Genomic DNA, 19,179 nt, shown 5'->3' with positions numbered 1-19,179 from the left:
CTCCTAAACCAGCGCGCGCGGCTGACTTCGAACCTGCGCGATCCTCCTGTCTCTGCCTTCCAAACGCGGGTATTACAAGCGTGTGCCACCACGCCCGGCTTTTAAGTGTGATTTCTAATTGTTAGTGGTTCCTAACATACTGCTTCTACCTTATATTCTATATTTAGCTTCTATATAGTTCCCCCATTTTTCTTTCTTCCTGCTCACTCCCAACATATACCCTTGCCTTATAATTTCATCCTTTTCCTTGAAACTCTCTGCCAAATATCCATTATTTGTATTTTGCTTATTGTGCTTTGGTTTTACAAAAAAAAAACCTACTATGCTGAATTTTATCTTTGGCCTAGAGAATAACCTTGTGATATTGAAACAAAAAGTAAAAAACTATAAAGGAAAAAAATTACTGAAATTACTACTGAAAACTGAGTGCCTAATATATATCCAAAAAGACTGCAAAGTGTAACAAAAAATGATAAAATGCAGTGTTTCTTATGTACTATCAAATACTTAATAGAAATAATACTATTATTTTGTAATGTATGATACTTTACATTAAACATTCATACAAATTATTCCGTTTTAACTGCATAACACTCCTATAAAGAAGGCAAATATCAGGGCTTAACACTGTTGGTACTTAACATTTGGGGCCAGCTACTCTGTTGAGCAGCAGCCCTGGTCTCTACACACTAGAAACCAGTATTGCTATGGCTTCCTCAATACCAGCCACTCTATGTCAACCAAAATTGTCCCAAGATGTTATTAAATGACCTCTAAGGGACAGAATCATCATTCATTGAGAATCAATGAGAGAAAGAACTTGAGTTTTTTTGTTTGATTGGTTTTTGTTTTTACAAATGGGGTAAGCGATACACAGACATTGGGTGAACAGATCAAGAGCCACCTTTGCTCTCCATGACCATTAAACTCAACAGCTGCAGGCTGACATGCATCCTGAGTCACTTGACATGAACACCTTGGGTAAAACATTCATCACACTGTAAAGCAACTGTGGCTTTGTATGCCAACTGTTTTCTATCTCAGATATTTCTGAACTCAATTTCTTCTCAACTGATGAGGTTATTGTTGCAAACTTCTTTCTTCCCACAAAGGAAAAAAAATCGCTATAAATTCCAAGTTAGAAATTAGCATTGTAAAATTGGACTGTGCATAAAACATATTTACATATTCCATGCCTCTGTTTGTTTGGTTTTTTATTCCAAAGGAGCTTCTAAGCTTCTATCTCAGTTTGTGTGAAATTTATGGAATGAGGTATTAATTTTTCTTTATATTACTGGGGGTGGTACCCAGTGGCATTCTACCTCTGAGCTATGCTCACTGGCCCTATTTTATTTTTATTTTGAAACAGAGTCGCACTAAGTTGCTGAGGGGCTCCCTAATTTGCTGAGGATGTCCTTGAACCTGAGATTCTCCTGTCTTGGCCTCCCAAATACTACAGTCATAGGTGTGCACCACCATGCCCAGCAATTATTACTCTTATTTATCAGGCAGCTAATATACCATCCAACTTTTATGACCTACATATCAAATGCATATAAGAAACTAAACGTGTTTCCTTTCTATTATCATAGCAGGAAAGCTAACAGTATACTTGAAGATACTTTGATTATTTGATCCAAAATATTTCCAATGATCTGGAGCTTCTGATACAGCTTTGTAAACATGCTCAATGATCTAATATTGTACACTATCAATGGAATAAATTTCATTTTTCACATTATCATCTCTCTCCATATCTAAAAAACAAAACTGAATTATCACATAACTAATTCTAAACACCAACACTTTATGTAGTCAACCTCTGTATCAAAAGAGTGCTTCACCTCTTTCCAAGTCAATTCTCAACAAAAGAAGAAAAATGGAATTGTTACAAGTAATGCACTGCCATCTGTGTGCAGGCTGATAAGATGAAAAGGGATGTTTGAATGTCAGGGGACCCGGGTGATGAACCGTACCTTCCATGACATACACCAGCGACCCCACATCTCCTTCCTTGATGATGCAGCTGTCCTTGCCATATTCCACTGGGTACATACAATCCACAATCTCCTGGATCTGTGACAGCTCCAAGTTCTTCATGAAGTCATTGTCAAGGATGGCTTCCTTTATAAGATCCTTGGACCTGCGACAAGAGTGGGAAGAGTTACCGACACATCTGACAAGCTCTCTCAGAGCTGGTGAGGCTTACCAGCGCCATGCAGTGCACTGGCATATTACAAAAGCATTTTCTTGTTAGGATTCCAATAATTTTCTGAAAGACTGGAAGACAAACTAGTACCATGGCAGCAGCAAAGGCACAAAGAGATCTTCCTTTAAGCAAAGTATCATTGAATGAATAAGTTACCAATAAACAAAAATCTTATGATTTCATTTTATTTTAGAAGATTTTATAGTCAGAAATACTATGGGAAAGCCAATAGATAAACATTTTAAATTAAATTCTATAACTTTAAGAATAAATACAAACAATGCAAAAAAGTTATAGGATAAACTATGTTTTACTATGATATATAAAACACAACAGAACCGGGTGTAGTGGTGCACACCTCTCATCCCAGTACTTGGGAGGCTGAGACAGAAGGATGGCAGCTTTGAGACCAGCCACAGCAATTGAGCAAGGCTTTCAGCAACCTAGTGGGACCCTGTTTCCAAACAAATGGGCTGGGGGTATAGTTCAGACAGAATGTTCCTGAGTTCAATCCCTAGTACCAAAAAAAGGGGGTAGCATGTTCTTTGCTATAGACACAATTACAGGGGGGAAAGCAGAGACAAACCAAAAAATGGTTTATTTATTTCATATGTGCCCCTCCCACTAGATATGATGCTCCACCAGGGAGAGATGGTTTAGTTTTTCTATACTGAACACCCAATTTCTACTACAATGCCAATCAGAAGTCAAGTGCTCCTGACACTGCTCAGATACGAGTGGTAAGAACTGGATTCCTAATTATCTGGTTGAAACAACTTGTAGAAATGTGACAGCTCTTTATCTCTATCTCATGATTCTTTACAGAATATGTATTTCTCCAAGGATCTTAATTTGAGGTAACCAGGCGGATGAAACTGTTTAACAAGGCATTTGAAATGTAACATGGTTTAGATCTGAGGTCAAACAACAGAGAACAGTAGGAAAAATCTGCAAATTCTGTGATTCAGTGGAAAGTTTTACAAGATCTAAAAGAGTGATAGTTTTATTCACTGGGATAAGAAGTTCCAAGCCACTTCCTAAAGATGAAGAAGTAGAAGAGACATTAAGAAATGTGTTGTCAGGAGAAGCACAATTAGAACACCATCAGGGAGGCTGGGAAGTGGACAACACAGACCCAAGGCCTTCGCACATGAGGGGGAAAGACATTTGGTTCTTAGTCAAAGTCTTCATTTAGAATACGGTTGAACACACACTGGCCCTTACCCACACTGACTCAGCAAGTGGCTCCCAGGGAAGTGGCCCACAGTAGTGACTCTTTACTAAAACCTCAGCCCTCCCACCAGTTCCTGGTGGCTTCTCTGGACCTCAATCTAACCCTCCTAGCCTTCCTTGCTAGTTTATGTTGCATTACCACTTTGTTTTAAATAATAAAAAGATGTTCATTAAAGTGAAAACCATTGAAATTTCATTAATGCAAAGAATACTCTTAGAATGGGCTGTTCACTGGCAATTAAATTTATGTGTGTAAAGAGTATTGTTGGCAGGGGTAAATTATATCTTTAAGTTAAAAAGGAGGATGCAGAATTGTTTTTAGGTAAGGGTGTGTGTAATAAAATGTAAAAAAAAAAATAGGCTTTGAAGTTACATATTCCTGGGTCCTGACCCTAGCCCTATCATCTATAAAACTTGCTTGCTTTCATGAATTATGTTTTATCATCTGTAAAATGGTGGTTTTTTTAAATGTCAAACTAGCAGGTTTATATGTAAAGACTAGTGGCAATATACTGTTGGTTTCAGGAAGTGGGGGTGGTGCCTTTGGTAGCAGCATTAACTGCAGTAACAGTGACAGAAGGCCTGTTAGCAGAGTATATAATCATGACATGAAAGAATATCAAAAGGAAATAAACCAAAAAATGTTTTAATTTTTTATTGGTGCGTTGTATTTATACATAATAATGAGGTAAAAAACTTGTGTAGACATAAATGCACACATCACTCAGCCAGCCCTCACCCAGTCCTCACCCCACTCCCTCCCATCTCTCCCTCCCATGCTTAGCTTAGTAGTTGACCAAGATATGAATAAGTACATCATGTGCTTTAAAGAGTTTCCTTCTTCCCCCCTCCTCACCCCACAGTTAGGTTGTCTTATTTGCTCCTCTATAGGATCTCCTTTTTCACATGGAGTTCCTCCTTTGACCCATTTCTCCTTAGCTTTCACATATTAGGGGAAACAACTGATTTCTTAATTTTTGCGACTGGATAATCTCACTTAGCATAATGTCCTAGGTTCCATCCATTTCCCTGAAAATAACACAATTTTATTTTTTATGGCTGAGTAAAATTCCATTGTGTACACATCCCACAGTTTTGTAATCCATTCATCTGTTGATGGACATCTTGGCTGGTTCCATAGTTTGGCTATGGTGAATTGTGCAGCTATGAACATAGATACACATGCATTATTTTGGTAGTATTTTTGTTTTCTTCCTTTTGGGTAGATACCCAGAAGTGGTATTGCTGGATCGAATGGTAAATTTGTTCCCATTCTTCTGAGGATCCTCCATACTGTTTTCCAAAGTGTTGCACTAATTTGCAATCCCACCAGTAGTGTTTTAGAGTTCCCACTTCTCCACATCCTCACCAGCATTTGTTATTGTTTGTGTTTTGAATGGTTGCCATTCTAGTTGGGGTAAGGTGAAACCTCAGGGTAGTTTTGATTTGCATCTCCCTGATTGCCAATGATATTGAGCATTTTTTTTCACGCATTTACTGGCCATTTGAATTTCTTCTTTCATGAAGTGTCTAGTTCGCTTGCCCATTTTTTGATTGGATGATTTGTTTTTTTAGTGTTGACTTTCTTGAGTTCTCTATATATTCTAGATATTAGTCCTCTATCTGAAGAGTAGATGGCAAAAATTTTCTCCCATTCTGTTGGCTCTCAATTGAGGTTCTTGACAGTTTCTTTGCTGTACAGAAGCTCTTCAGTTTCATGCAATCCCATGTGTTGATTCACTTTTTAGTTTGTTGTGCCTTTGGGGTCTTGTTGAGAAAGTTTTTATCTGTGCCTATGTGTTGCAGTGTTGGACCTATGCCCTCTTCAAGGAGCCTCAAGGTCTCTCTCTGGTCTAATTTCAAAGTCTTTGATCTATCTTGAGTTGACTCTTGTGCAGGGTGAGAAAGTGGAATTAATTTCCAATTTTCTGCATATGGTCAACCAGTTTTTCCAACACCATTTGTTGAACAGGCTACTTTTTTCCAGTATATGTTTTTGGTCCTTTGTAAATAATCAATTGGCTGTGTGTGGACTTGTTTCTGGGTCTTCTATTCTGCTCCATCGGTCTATGTATATGTTTTTGTGCCAGTATCATACTTTTTTTATTACGACCAAATTTTGACTCAGTGTCTTTGGTAAGAGAATTATATTTTTTCTACTTTATTGCTTTCTCAAATTGGAATGCTTATTTATACTTAAAAATCTTTGATTTTCAGGATATTGAAGTGATACATGTATGTCCATGTTTATAGGAGCACAATTCACAAATCATGGCACCAGACCCTCTGTCGAAAGATGAATGTATTACAAAATTATGGAGTATACACGTAATGGAATTCTACCAAGCCATAAAGAAGAACAAAATTATGCCATTTGCAGATAAATGGATAAAACTAGAAAATAAAATGATAAGTGAAATCAGCCAGGCACAGAAAGTGAAGAGTCATCTGTATTCTCTCATATGTGGAAGTTAGGGAGAAACTGAGATACAAGAGGAACTCCTAATAAAGGAAGAGAAAACCCAGTGTGGCAATGGAGGAGTTCTAAGGAGGAAAGAGAGAGATGGAGGAAGACTTGATGAAGGAAACACTTCCATTGATGCTATGTACCTATATGAAATTACCAGTGGCAGTCTCAACATCATACATAGGAAAGGGGAGGGAGTGGGACCCAGGGGGAAGCTCACCAAGTGCGGAGTGCATGTATGTCCCTATCACTGTGAATTTCATTATTATGTGAGATTACAATGCACCAATAAAAGCATATTAAAAATCTTTGATATAAGTTTTTAAATTTTTTATTGGTGCACTGTATTCATACATCTTAATGGGATGCAAGATGGTGGGGATATACATGCACATATCACTCAATTAGCCCTTACCCAATTCCCACCCCATTCCCTCCCCCTCCCTCCTCATGTTTGGCTTAGTGATAAACATCCATTTGTTTGCTAAAGTACATCATGTGCATTAGATAATTTCCCTCTTTCCCCCTCCCATGCTCTCAGTTAGGTTGCCTTATTTTCTCATCTATAGAATCTCCTTCAAATTTTAAAACTGCTGTGTGAAAAAGTCTTAGCTATACAGTGAGGCCCTCTGCAACTTAATGAGACCATGTTTCAAAATAAAGAAGAAAAAATGAGGCTGGAGGTGTAGCTCAGATGTAGAATATCCCTGGGTTCAATCTCTAGTAGCACAAAAAAAATTTAAAAGATTCTCTTGCTCATTTAATTAATGACTAGACATTTAATACTGGTTAGCTAGTATTTGCACACTCGATATTACTCAGTAGACACTTGCATATGGCATATGCTTAAATACTAACGACAGGAATGTTCAGTTCAGGAAAGATGATGATGTATTAAGTTATTAAGAACTTCAGAATGTTTCCTCTTGCAAAAGTTCTGTTTCTGAGACTTTGACTTTAGCTTGACAGTTTTTCAGCTGCATAATTTCCAGTGTTTTGACTTTTTTTTCTTTAAATTCTCATTTGAAAAAAACTCTATTTTTCTTAAAGGGAAAAACTTCATTTTTCTCCTCTTCAGCCTTCATGTCTCCATCCATGGTTTTCATTGCAAAGGCTCCTTCCCTCATTGTAGTCACCTTCGCTGACCCTAAGATCAAATGTCAGAGCTTTTGTTTGACCTTTAAGAAACATATTTTAGTCAAATCGTGTTACAGTCTCTCATTAGTAAAACTTCCATCGTTTTATTGAATCAGAGAGTGAAGCCATCCAATGGGGGCATAGTTTCTAACGTAATAAAGACTGTATCTTAACCCCAAACACACCTTGTTTATGACAGATGGTATCATATCCTTTGGGAAATATTAATAATGTTCCCTTAGAGACAAGTCATAGACATGTGGGGAGATTAGAAAAAGAGCTCTTTTACAAGAATAATTAGCTCCATCCTAAGATAATATAAGAAAGTCACTTTCCCTCCTCAGACACAGTAACATTATCCTATACTATGAAAATATCAGAAAAGATGAATCAGTGAGCTTTTAGAGTTCTTCAGACTTCCCTTTATCAAAGATAAAGTAGATTTTAAGATGCTCTTGCTTTTCAAATTTCATTTTAGATGGAAAACATTCAATATCAGGCCTCTGACGAAAAGGTTTCCATACAGGCACCTGAGTCACATTAGACAAAACGACTGGGCTGGAGTGCAGCTCAGCAGTGGTGGTGGTAGGCTTATGTGACATATGAGAGACACTGGGTTCAGTCTCCAACACCACAAAAAACTAGTATAGGACCTATAACATTATTTTTCCTTTGTACAAGTATTACTGAATAACACTCTTTGTATCTGAAATATCACAACCTTGCCTCACAGCAAGATAGAAATCTTGTACCTTTGTCAAATCCAACTCAAAGATGGTCTTGGCAGTGAGTAATACTAAAAGTCCTGCCTCTTTATGTAAGCCCTTTCCCATGGAGAACTGGGAGCTTAGGTCAACTGTCATTAGTCTTGTTCCAATGTTGTAGACTATAATTAATTGAGGCCTTCAGCTAACTCCTCTCTGTGTTTTTCTTCCCTCAAATAAATGGCCTAAGAAACCCATAGTAAATAAGAGAAGAAGCCACGTATAAAGTCAGCTGAGCTGTGCCAGAAGGATGGGAGCTGGAGAGTTGCTGTCACAGGTATCAGAAGGTGGTTATCTACCCTAATCCAGAGTACATATTTTAACAATATTTTCAAGGAGCCTGGCCTGGGAGATACAAGGAGCAAGTACAAATATCTTGATTTTTTTTTATCCTTCCTATCTGCCTCTATAGACAATCCACTTTTAGAAAAATATTTTCTTTTATGTTCCAAATTTATTCTGTTGAAATCCAAATACTAATAAATGGTTATTTTGAACTAGGCCCATTTCTCTGGCATTATCAAATTATCAGCCTCTGACAAGCCAGCTAAAATAGAGAATGGTATTATGGTGCATTGACCCTGGTGGGGCTGGAGGGCTCTGGCCTGTAGCATCACCAGTTTCCATGGTGTAAATTCTCCCAGCGTGGCCACCTTCAATGAGAAGTTAACCTACTTACAATGTTCCTGAAAATCACACAAGCAGATCTTGTAAGCACTGTAAGTTGACTCCAGCATCCCCAAAGAATTTAGTGTGACTTCTTATGAATGCTTAAGCCAACAAGGCAATCTTGCCTTTCCTTAAGAACAGCACTCTTAACAGGTATAACATCCCCAGATAATTAAATACCAGGAATAGCAATAGTTCTTCCAAGCTTTCAATTTTAGAAAATTGATTAGAAAGTCTATTTCCTCACTTATTTATTCCAGAAAGAGTTCCTGAATAGACACACAAAAATATTTGGTAGAAATGCCTTTCTACACAATCTTAGATAACAACGGGCAATTTTAGGATTAAAGGAAAATTTAATCCAATTCTAGGATTAAAAGAAAAAGTAGAAAAACACCTACTTTCTTGGGGGGGCAGTATTGAGAATTGAACCTGGGGCCATGCTCATGCCAAACAAGTGCTCCACCACTAAGCCATATCCACAGTCCTCAACCCTACTTCTCAAAACCAAGGCCAAACATTATTCTCTGTTTATAAACAGATGCTCATCAGTTTTACTGACCTAGCAAAAGGCTCTCCTACATTGTGGCCCCCATAGAATGGGCCAGCGATATTTAAGCAGTAGCAGTACTAGTTCATGGAATGGGTCAGGGCAATTCAGATTGGTGGTCAGAAATCTGATTGCGCGCAGGACTGTGTGATAATGGAATCCAACAGCTGTCTCCTCCACTGAGGGACTGTGGAGAAGAGCATTCTAAGTAGAAGACAGAAGCAGGTGCGAAGGTCCAGGGTGGAAATGAACGTCATCTGTTCAAGTGTCAGAAAGGAGACCTATGTGGCTGACGCACCCAGGGAGAAAAAAAGGAGAAGGATAGGAGAGAGAGAGCGCGCTAGGAGGTGGACAGGGGCCAGGCCGCTAAGTGGCAGGAAGGCTGTGCTAACAGTGTTTTTGTAGTCTAAAGGCCTTGGGAATCAAGTAAAGATTTATAAGAGGTGTGGATGGATTACAGATAATATATTAGACATTAACAAAAATATATTTATTTTTTAAAGTTCAGAAATAATTTTTATTTTCTAAAGTCACTACAAAATAATTCTAAATATAACATTTAAGCTAAAAGACAAATTATAATTGTTTCATGTGTTTAGCAACAATCCCTAAAAAAGAAATGTGCTATCTTTCCCTCATTATGTGCATGACTGTGCTGTAACTTCAATAAAATTCTTGAAGATGGCAACCGAGAAAAGTGGGGCTTAAGAGCCCCGCTAAAAACCAATCTCCATTACCACAAAATCAGCGCCTTTCATAGCCAGAAAACACCATCGCCAGAGAAACAAAAAAATCACCAGGCTCCAGAGAGAAAGCGGACTGAGAACAGAGCTCAGAGCCACAGAGGAGATACACCGGCCTCACGCACGAGGACGTGGCAGCAGCGCTTTACTGTGGGCGGCAGCGGCGATTTCACCGGGTAGCTACAGCAAGCCGAGGTGAGCCGCTGCGGAACAGCCAGGCGGGATTTCTTGACGCAGAGAGCATCTAAAGCTCCCAGTGGCTGAGCTCAGCACACGCTGCAGGGATTCAAGTGGAAATCAAAACCAAGAAGAAATACGCCAGCCTCACGGCCGAGGGCGTATCAGCAGTGCCATATTGCCACCGGCAGCAGCAGCAGCAAATTCACCGAGTCAAGTACAGCTACATCTGTGTACTCAAGAATAGTGAGTCAAATTGTGGGCCACAGAGGAGAAATCCCAGTACTGTACTCCCTGGGACTTGACCCAGTGGGGGAGAGGCGGTGGCAGAGATATCACACCATAGGAGAACGTGCAACTTGGCACCCCCCACAGTCTAAAGCAGCCTCTATCGACTCTCTGGGTCGGAGAATCTGTGATACAACCCAGTAAAGGAGTAGTGGGGTCTGAGATACTACAGACTCGAGATCCAGAACACCTTAAGTGAAGTCATAGTGACCCAAGGGAAGAACCCAGAGAAGGCACAAACTTCCGAAATCATGGGAAAATGGAATAATACTGGAGCAATGAGTGCCCACAACCCCACAACATCAGAACCCGATAAAACAGAAAATCAGAGATATCTAGAAGATCAAATCAGGAAAATAACTGTAGAAATAATAGAGGTGCTTCGAAAAGAACTCAGAGAGAGCCAAAAAGAGATAGAGGATGCAATTAATGAAGTAAAGGCCTCAATTCAAAGCACAAACAACCGATTAGACCACATGGAGAACAGAATCTCGATCTTAGAAGATGATCATTCCAAAAATGAACGCATAGTTTCTAATTAAAAAAAAAATCAGACAGCAGGAATCTGATATTGAAGAAATATGGGCCCATTTTAAGAGAGCTAACCTAAGAATAATTGGAATAGAGGAGGGAAAAGAAAGTGAAACCAAAGGGATCAACAATCTCTTCAAGGAAGTAATAGCAGAAAATTTTCCAAACATAGAGCAAGAGGTCGATATGCAGGTCCAGGAAACCTACAGAACTCCCTTTAGACGGGATCGGAGAAGAGGATCCCCACGCCACATAATTGTCAAAATGACCAATGTGGAAGCCAAGCAGAGAATCTTAAAGGCAACAAAAACAAAGGGCCAACTGACATTCAGAGGCAAACCAATTAGAATCACTCCAGACTTCGCAAACCAAGTCATGAGAGCCAGAAGGGCTTGGACTAACATATTCCAAACTCTGAAAGAAAACAACTTCCAGCCAAAAATTTCCTACCCAGTAAAACTTTCTATCAAATTAGATGGAGAAATAAGAAGCTTCCATGACAAACAGAAACTGAAGGAATTTATGTCTTCAAAACCAGCACTAGAGAAAATACTCAAAGAGATTAACTACAAAGAAGAAATAGGTAACACACACCAGAACCAGAGAAACAAGAGTTTCCATCCAACAGACAACTAAGATTGGTTATCTGTGGAGATTCATTATTTATGTTAGTCTTTTACCTATCTCTAAATGGTATTGTTTGCCTTTATTGTTGTTAATTGTTAGGATTTCTAGTTGGAATATTAATATACCTTCAGATATAGCATTTGGAAATATTTTATCCCATTCTATTAGTAACTGTTAACTCTGTTTACATTGTCTTTGGATATACAATATTTTTTTTATTTTTTAGGGAGTTTGTATACTCTTCTGTTGCCTGTGCCATTGAAATCATATCCAAGAAATCACTGCCAATTTCAATGTTGTGAGGTTTTATGACCCAGATTTTCTCCTAAAAGTTTACAGTCTTAAGATTTATATTTAGGTCTTTTATCAATTTTGAGTTAATATTTGTATATGGGATTAGGTAAGGGTCCAATTTTATTCTTTTCCATGTAATTATTATTTTTCAACAATATTTATTTAAAAGATTATTATTTCAACCACCAAATGTTCGTGGAAACCTTGTCAAAAATAACTTGACAATATAGGGAAGAATTTAGCTCTAGGCTTTTATTTAACTCCAATGGTTTATATATCTGCCTTTAGAATAGTACTACACTGTTTCAATTATTGTAGCTTTATATAATTTGAAATCATAAAATATATATCTTCTAGCTTTGTTCTTTTTCAAGATCGTTTTAGGTATCTAGAGTCCATATTCCATATTAGGATAGATTTTTTTCTGAAAAATAAATATATAAATATATGATAGTTTCACCTAAAAAATAGAAAAAAAATATTCTCTGGTAAGAAAGAAAGCAAAAAGAAATATTGAAATGTTATCTTTAAGTCATCAAAAGCTTGGTATCAGACAAATGAAACTGTTATGTGAGATTATCATTTTTAATTTTGGATAAAATGCTATAATACTAGATGTCAACCACTAAGCCAAGCATAGGAGGGAGGGATGGGGAGAGAATGGGGTGGGGATCAGGTGGGGGCTGACTGGGCGATGTGTGCATGTATGTCTACAAAAGTTTGTATCAAACTATGATGTATGAATACAGTGCACCAATAAAATAAATAAAAAATAAAATTCTTCTTAGGAGATGTTAAGAAAACTCATGGAAACTCATTCTAGAATCTGAACAAAATAAAAGCAAATTTTGTGTATATCAACACAGAAAAAGGGTATGTTGAGAAAAATGGAGATTCACATATTTGAATTATGATACCAACATTTTGTCTAAAAATTGAGTTTGAACTATAAATAACACAATTGACCACAGCTATTTTTCATCACATAATACAGCTCTTAAAAGTATACAATTGTTAATTTTGCAATAGAAATATAGGCAGAGTATCTACTAGTTGAAGCCATATACTATTGTTATCAAGCTGGCTAACAACAAAAAAGTACAAAGAAACAAACAATTTCATTCATTCAGAAAATGTAAAAATTTATGTACTAATATATAATCTCTTCACTTTCTCTCATCTACAAAAAGACAGAATGCCTAGTTATCTTCATGCATATAAGATATTAAGAATTCAATCACCAAAGCAAGCAACAAACAAAAAACCCTGTCTAATAACCAGATATTTATAACTTACTACAGGAAATTTCAGCTTCCAAAGAGAAATCTTTTTAAATTGGATTTTGCAACTTTGTTTTGGTTCTGCTTATATACTAGTATATTCACTGCAAATGCTATAAAGTTTCTCATTTTGCTTCCAAAGACTAATCTTAAAAGGTGCACTTCTGAGGAAACTTTTCTTGAATTCTTCATATATATGTAAAGTTACCAATTTGTGCATTCAAGATGTTTAAGCTTCAACACAATGGTTTGGTTTGGGTTTTGGGTGGTTTTTTTTTTTTTTTTTTTAAGCAAAGCATGTGTAAAGTTTAGACCATTACTTTGTCATAAAACCCATAATACAACACAAGTCAGAATGATGCAGCCAAGTTTAATTTTTGCCATCAAGGACACCAAAAAAATGAGAGGAGTAATAAAAAAAATAAGAGGGGTAGTATCTCCTCTAAAATGGTGGTCAACTGGTCTGTGCTGACAACAAATTGTGTAAATTTCCACAGGAGTAAGAAGAGCCTCTGATTCTACTTGAACGTCTATAACCAAAGTGATACTTTAAAAATTGCCCAGTTATCTTCAAGAATCACAGTTCATTCTTCTTTTAATTAATCTGTGCACACCGCCACCGCTGCTTTCCCACTCCCCTCGGCTGTGCCGGCGCAGCTCCAAACCCCACACACATCACTACACACAGCCTCTGACCTATATTTACTTTAAAATGTTACCAAGTGCCAGCCGCGGTGGTGCATGCTTGTAATCCCCGTGCTTGGGAGGCGGAGACAGGAGGATCGCGCAGGTTCAAAGCCAGCCATGCTGGCTTAAGAGACCCTGTTTCCAAATTAAAAAGTATAAAAATAGGTCTGGGAGTGTAGCCCGATGGTAGAAGGGTTTCCAGGAACCCCAGTACCACCAAAAATAAATAAAAATAAATAAAATGTTACCAAGTTATGGAGGTATCTTTCATCAATTATAATAGAGCCTAGAAGAAAATTTATTACCATGTTAGTAATATATTCTATAATCTGCTGTTTGTGGTGACGTACGTTTGTAATCTCAGCATTTGGGAGGCTGAGACAGGAGGATCGCGGTCCACAGACAGCCTCAGCTATTACCTAGTGAGGTCCTGTTCAACTCAGTGAGACCCTGTTTCAATATAAAGAATAAAAAAATAGGGCTGGGGTATAGCTCAGAGGTAGAAAGACCCTGGGTTCCATCACTAGTATAGCAAATATAATCTATATCACTAGTATAGCAAATATACTCTATAATCAAAACTTGGAAACCACTGTCATAAACAGGTTGGCTTGGATTGCAAATCAGTAACCCTCAGGAAACTCTTTCATATTAGGAAATAATACTGTCTCCTCTACAAGTTTAAGAACTATCCAGAAGTCTCCCCAACTCTCGCCTTAATCCCTATTTATCCCTATTTGTAGATCAGTTTCCCACTAAATCATATTCAAGCAATGGTAAATATGCCAAATGTAGCCTTGCCCAGAAATGTGAGAATTACACCTGAAATTACACCTGATCTCTTTGCTTGGAAAGGACTTTCAGATACTTTAAAAGAAAAATAGTATGGCTATTAAGTTATAGCTAAGCATGGAAGTCAGCTAACACAATTTGCAAGTAGAGTACAACACTTACAGAAGTCATCAACATTTTGAATAAAAAATTACTAAATCTCACTAGCTCTCAGTGGTCTCTTTAGACTCAAAAGTCAGGAGACGCAATAAGGGCAGTTTCAAGGTCACCTTAGCTTATGGCATAGTCTCTGCAGAAGTCCAAATCCTCAGGGACAGGCATCACTCTTTAAATAGATATGGTTCTTACAGAGCGCCTAATACTTTCTAATTCCAAAATTCATTGAAGCAGAATGACTCTATGAACTCCATCTACCTACTATGAAATTAATCACCTGTAAGTAAAAACTAAATAAAACCAATTAAAGTTGTCTCCTTGCTGCCATAACTGTTCAGATTCCAAACAGTGGATCCTATTTCTTGGGCAAGTGCTTTCCCAAATGAACTCTATAGATATAAGATGGCTGAGAGCTAAGAAATATCAGCCAGCCCACACTTTTTTCCAAGATAAAATTTAGCCTTACAACACTATTGGATAATATAGATATTTTCTCAAAACTGAAAACCTGTTTCCAACAACTCTCAGACTTGGTTTTCACATTAGCCAGCTCTGCTGGAGTTATCCCAATCTTAGAACAAGAATAGTCACAAGGAAATCACAATATTTGCAGTACTTATTCCTGTAATTAGTATTACAAACCAAAATATATGCAAAACATGGGTATAGCTGGGGCAAAATATAAAACAGCAAAATAGTTCTTAAATAACCAATGGCATTTACCTTTTGTCTACTAAGTACTTTGTAATATTTTTCAAGTTGCCAATTGCCTTCTTTTTCCTTGAGATTCTAAAACACATGGTTTAGTTCCATTGGCCTAAATCATGAAATCACAAAGAAATGGTCCCAAAAAGAATAACTGAGGAAAAGGGAGGAGGTTGGCACCTACAGTACTCCTTCACTGATGTGCCACTGAGGTAACAGGCGGCCTAAGCATCTTCCTCCTGAACTAGGAGGAGAAAGTCCTCATTATCACTGACTGTAAAAGTGCTTAAGTAGCTCTTGAAATTACTGCTTAGATACTAACACACAGGACAGGCCTGCATTAATAAAAAAAAAAGGTAATTAGTGTTATTTATAGATTTTTATCAACTTCTAAATGGTCAATATTAAAGTCTCCCACTCAGCCAGGTGTGGTGGCACACACCTGTAATTCCAGTAGTTGAAGGCTGAAACAGGAGGATCACAGGTTCAAGGACAGCCTCTGCAACTCAGTGAGACTCTCAGGAAATTAGTGAGACCCTGTTTCAAAACAAAAAAGGCTGGGGTGGAGGTGGCTCAGAGACAGAAATGCCTCTGGGTTCAATTTCTAGTATTAAAAAAAAAAACTCTTCCATTCAACTATGGATCTAACTTAAAATACAACCAGTCTCTAAAAGGGCTCAGCTCAAATTCTGTTTCATAGTCATAGAAGTGGAACTGTGGGGTGCTCACAGAAGTAAAACATGTAAAGCACTTGGCAGAACCATCAAGTGTTTTGTGTAAAGTATGGTAAATAATATAAAAAAAGACCAGCCATGCATATTTAAGAATGTAAGAACTGTTGGGCGTGGTGGCCCACACTTGTAATCCCAGCATTTGGGAGACTGAGACAGGAGGATCACGGTTTGAGGACAGCCTCAGCTACTTAGTGAGGCCCTCTGCAACTCAGTGAGACTATGTTTCAAAATAAAGAATCAAAAATAGGGCTGAGGGTGTAGCTCAGAGGTAGTATGTCCTGGGTTCCATCCCCGGTACTGAAAAAAAAAGGGAGGGGGGAGAATGTAAGAACTATGTGGCTTAATCTACTAAGAATTAACTCCATTTCTGAAGTTTAATTGTACAATATGCAAAGCAGCAATTGAGAAGGAAACATGTGGTTTATGTTTACATGCCTTGTTGCAGTTCAGCACCTCTAAGACTATTCATTTATTTAACCTTTCGAGGCACTTCTAATTGAGACCTCTTAGAACTCATTTGTTTCCAGCAAGGTCAACATGATGACTCTATGAACGTCCACTGGCCTGTTCACCACCCTGAGCAGACCTCTTGCAGGCACAGACTCCCCCCTGTGACCTTGTTATTCCTCCGAAACCCTGGAGCTCAGGCCTTGGACATGTGGATGCACTGGCCCTCCAGGAACTGCAATGGCTTGATTTTAAAACTGATCACCAAATCAATCATTTTAGAACAAACCAATTGTCCGATGATTCTCAAACTTAGTCTCTGGGATAAATTGCCTTACCTTAAAAATGTGTTTGAATTCAAAGGCAGGATAATAACTCGATTCTTTATTAGATATGCCCTGCCTGCAGAGCCCAGTGGGTACACCTTCTCTTGGCTGAAAAGGTGACTTGGTTAATTCACCTAAGCCACCTGTTTCTGGAAATTAGAGCCTAATTTAGCCCCATTACAGGATCTTACATGTCTTAGGAAACAGACTATCAACTCTGATGAAATTGGTTCACTTTTATCCCTAATTATTCTATATCAAGGCATCAAGCATTAGATATTTTGAATCTTCTTGAAGAAAGATAGTATATTTATTAAGAACTTTTTTAAAAATAGCTAACTTTTTTTGGTGGTGGTGGTGATACTGGAGATGGAACCCTGGAGCATTTTACCTCCTAGCTACATGCCATCCCTTTACATTCCTTATTGCATAAGGTCATGCTGAGTTGCTGAGGCTGGCCTGGAACCTATGATCCTCCTGTCTCACCCTCCCAAATACTAGGATTACAGATGTGTGCCACTATACCCAGCTTAAATAACTAACATTTGAAAACAATCATGCTAGCCAGGTATGGTGGGGCATGATTAGAATTCCAGTACTGAGGCTGAGACAGGAGATTACAGGTTCACAGCCAGCCTCAGCAACTTAATGGGGATCTCTGCAACTTCGTGAGTCGCTGTTTCAAAATAAAAGAATAAAATAGAACTGAGGTTGTAGCTCAGAGAAAGAATGCCCCTAGGTTCCATTTCCAGTAACAAAAAATAAACAAATAAAAATGTTACAAGCTGCCGTGTGTGATGGAGCATGCTTGTAATCCCTGCACTTGGGAGGCGGAGACAGGAGGATCATGCAGGTTCGAAAACAGCCTCACTGGCTTAAGAGACCCTGTTTCCAAATAATATATATATATATTAGGTCTGTGAGTGTAGCCCGGAAGTAGAAGGGTTTCCAGGAACCCCGGTACCACCAAAAGAAAAATGTTACAAGTTATAAAAGCTTTGTGACTTTAAGACTTCTTAACCAAAGTGAAAATATTAACCCATATTAAAAATAACAGTAATTATCCTAGAAGTAGTGCCACTACTAGTATTTATTAAGTAGTTACATTGCGTTTTATAATATTCAGAGAGCTTTAACTCATTGGGCAATTCTGACTCCCTACATTTGCCACAGAATTCAAAGAGTTGTATCCAGTATTCAATGTTGGCAACTAGTAAGTCACAGGTAGGGTTCTGGACATAAAGATAAATCTATTTGACTTCAAAATCCATACTCTTTTAAATAAACCATTTGACTTTTAAGTCCACAATACTAAATTGTATTTGACGATTTGAATAAATTATCCCAATTATAAAATCCAAAAGCAAATGTTCGTCTCATTTGTCTCTAATTCTGCAAAGGTGAAAATGTAACGCTTGGATAATATGACCTTTGATCAACAAATATCATTTCATGATTCCAGAAGAGTTCCACATCTAACATTTCATTCTATTATTACCACAAACCTGTGCAGGAGGTAGAACAGATGTGACTATTATCCCTGTGACAGGTAAGAAAACAAAGCCATGAAGCGATTAGATGCCTGTGAAGCTCAAGCTGGAAATTCGAGTGGAACTGAGGTCACTATCAGCCCAAATCCAACACTTTACAAATTTTCCCTTTTCACACAAGTCATAGTCATATTCTTCTGTCTCTCCCCTGTGTGTGCTCTCCCTCCCCCCTTAAACTTTAGCCATTTTAATATTCAAACTCCCCTGGATAAAGACTCCGTAAATCCACAGCCAAAGAAGCAGCAGGGAATGTGCCTACTTAACAATAATTCTATGATTTAAAAAATTCTGTGATGGTTCATTCAGAGGTTCCCTTTCTGCTTTGATTCATCCTCCACATTAAAAAAGTGGGAGGAAGTTCCGTGGCCTTCACGGAGAGATCATCTAATGCAGAAACACCACTTCAATGTAGCCGTGGAATTCAACTTATTTTGATGCCAGGAGGTTCACATTTGTTCTGTCCTTTCTGTCTGGGCACACAGCCTTCCTCTTTCACTCTTTATTCTCCCATTCTACATGTCCCAACTCAAATGGCCTAGATGTACAAATCTGGAAAAGAGGTAAAGCGTACAAGGTTTACAAACAACCGGGATGAATATCTGTATTCACACTCCATGTGAAAAAGAAACCCCCATTATAATTATGGGATAAAATTATAATTTTCTAAGAAAAACTGAAAACATTAAATAATTAATATAATAATGAACTATAATATGGGCACACTTCAGAAAAGTCTGAATATAAAATCCTAAACATTACAACTATCCATACAAGTATTTTCATTAGAAATCTAATATGTAGAATTTATAATCT

The 19,179-nt window shown here is 37.9% G+C and overlaps 1 protein-coding gene across 2 annotated transcripts in view; it reads right to left on the bottom strand.

The window, feature by feature from the left end:
• Window positions 1-19,179, bottom strand: part of PRKG1 (protein kinase cGMP-dependent 1) — a gene marked incomplete at both ends in the record, with an annotated part of 1,321,419 nt that overhangs the window by 1,109,785 nt on the left and 192,455 nt on the right. For both annotated transcript variants that reach the window (XM_080693971.1, XM_080693970.1), the window contains one exon: window positions 1,977-2,143. In XM_080693971.1, coding sequence (XP_080550097.1) covers window positions 1,977-2,143 — 167 coding nt within the window. The remainder of the gene's footprint in view (window positions 1-1,976; window positions 2,144-19,179) is intronic.

This window comes from Muscardinus avellanarius, assembly GCF_963383645.1.
Source record: "Muscardinus avellanarius genome assembly, chromosome: 4".
NCBI lineage: Eukaryota > Metazoa > Chordata > Mammalia > Rodentia > Gliridae > Muscardinus > Muscardinus avellanarius.
The sequence above is the reverse complement of the archived record's forward strand: the minus strand, read 5'-3'. Positions and strand labels throughout refer to the sequence as shown.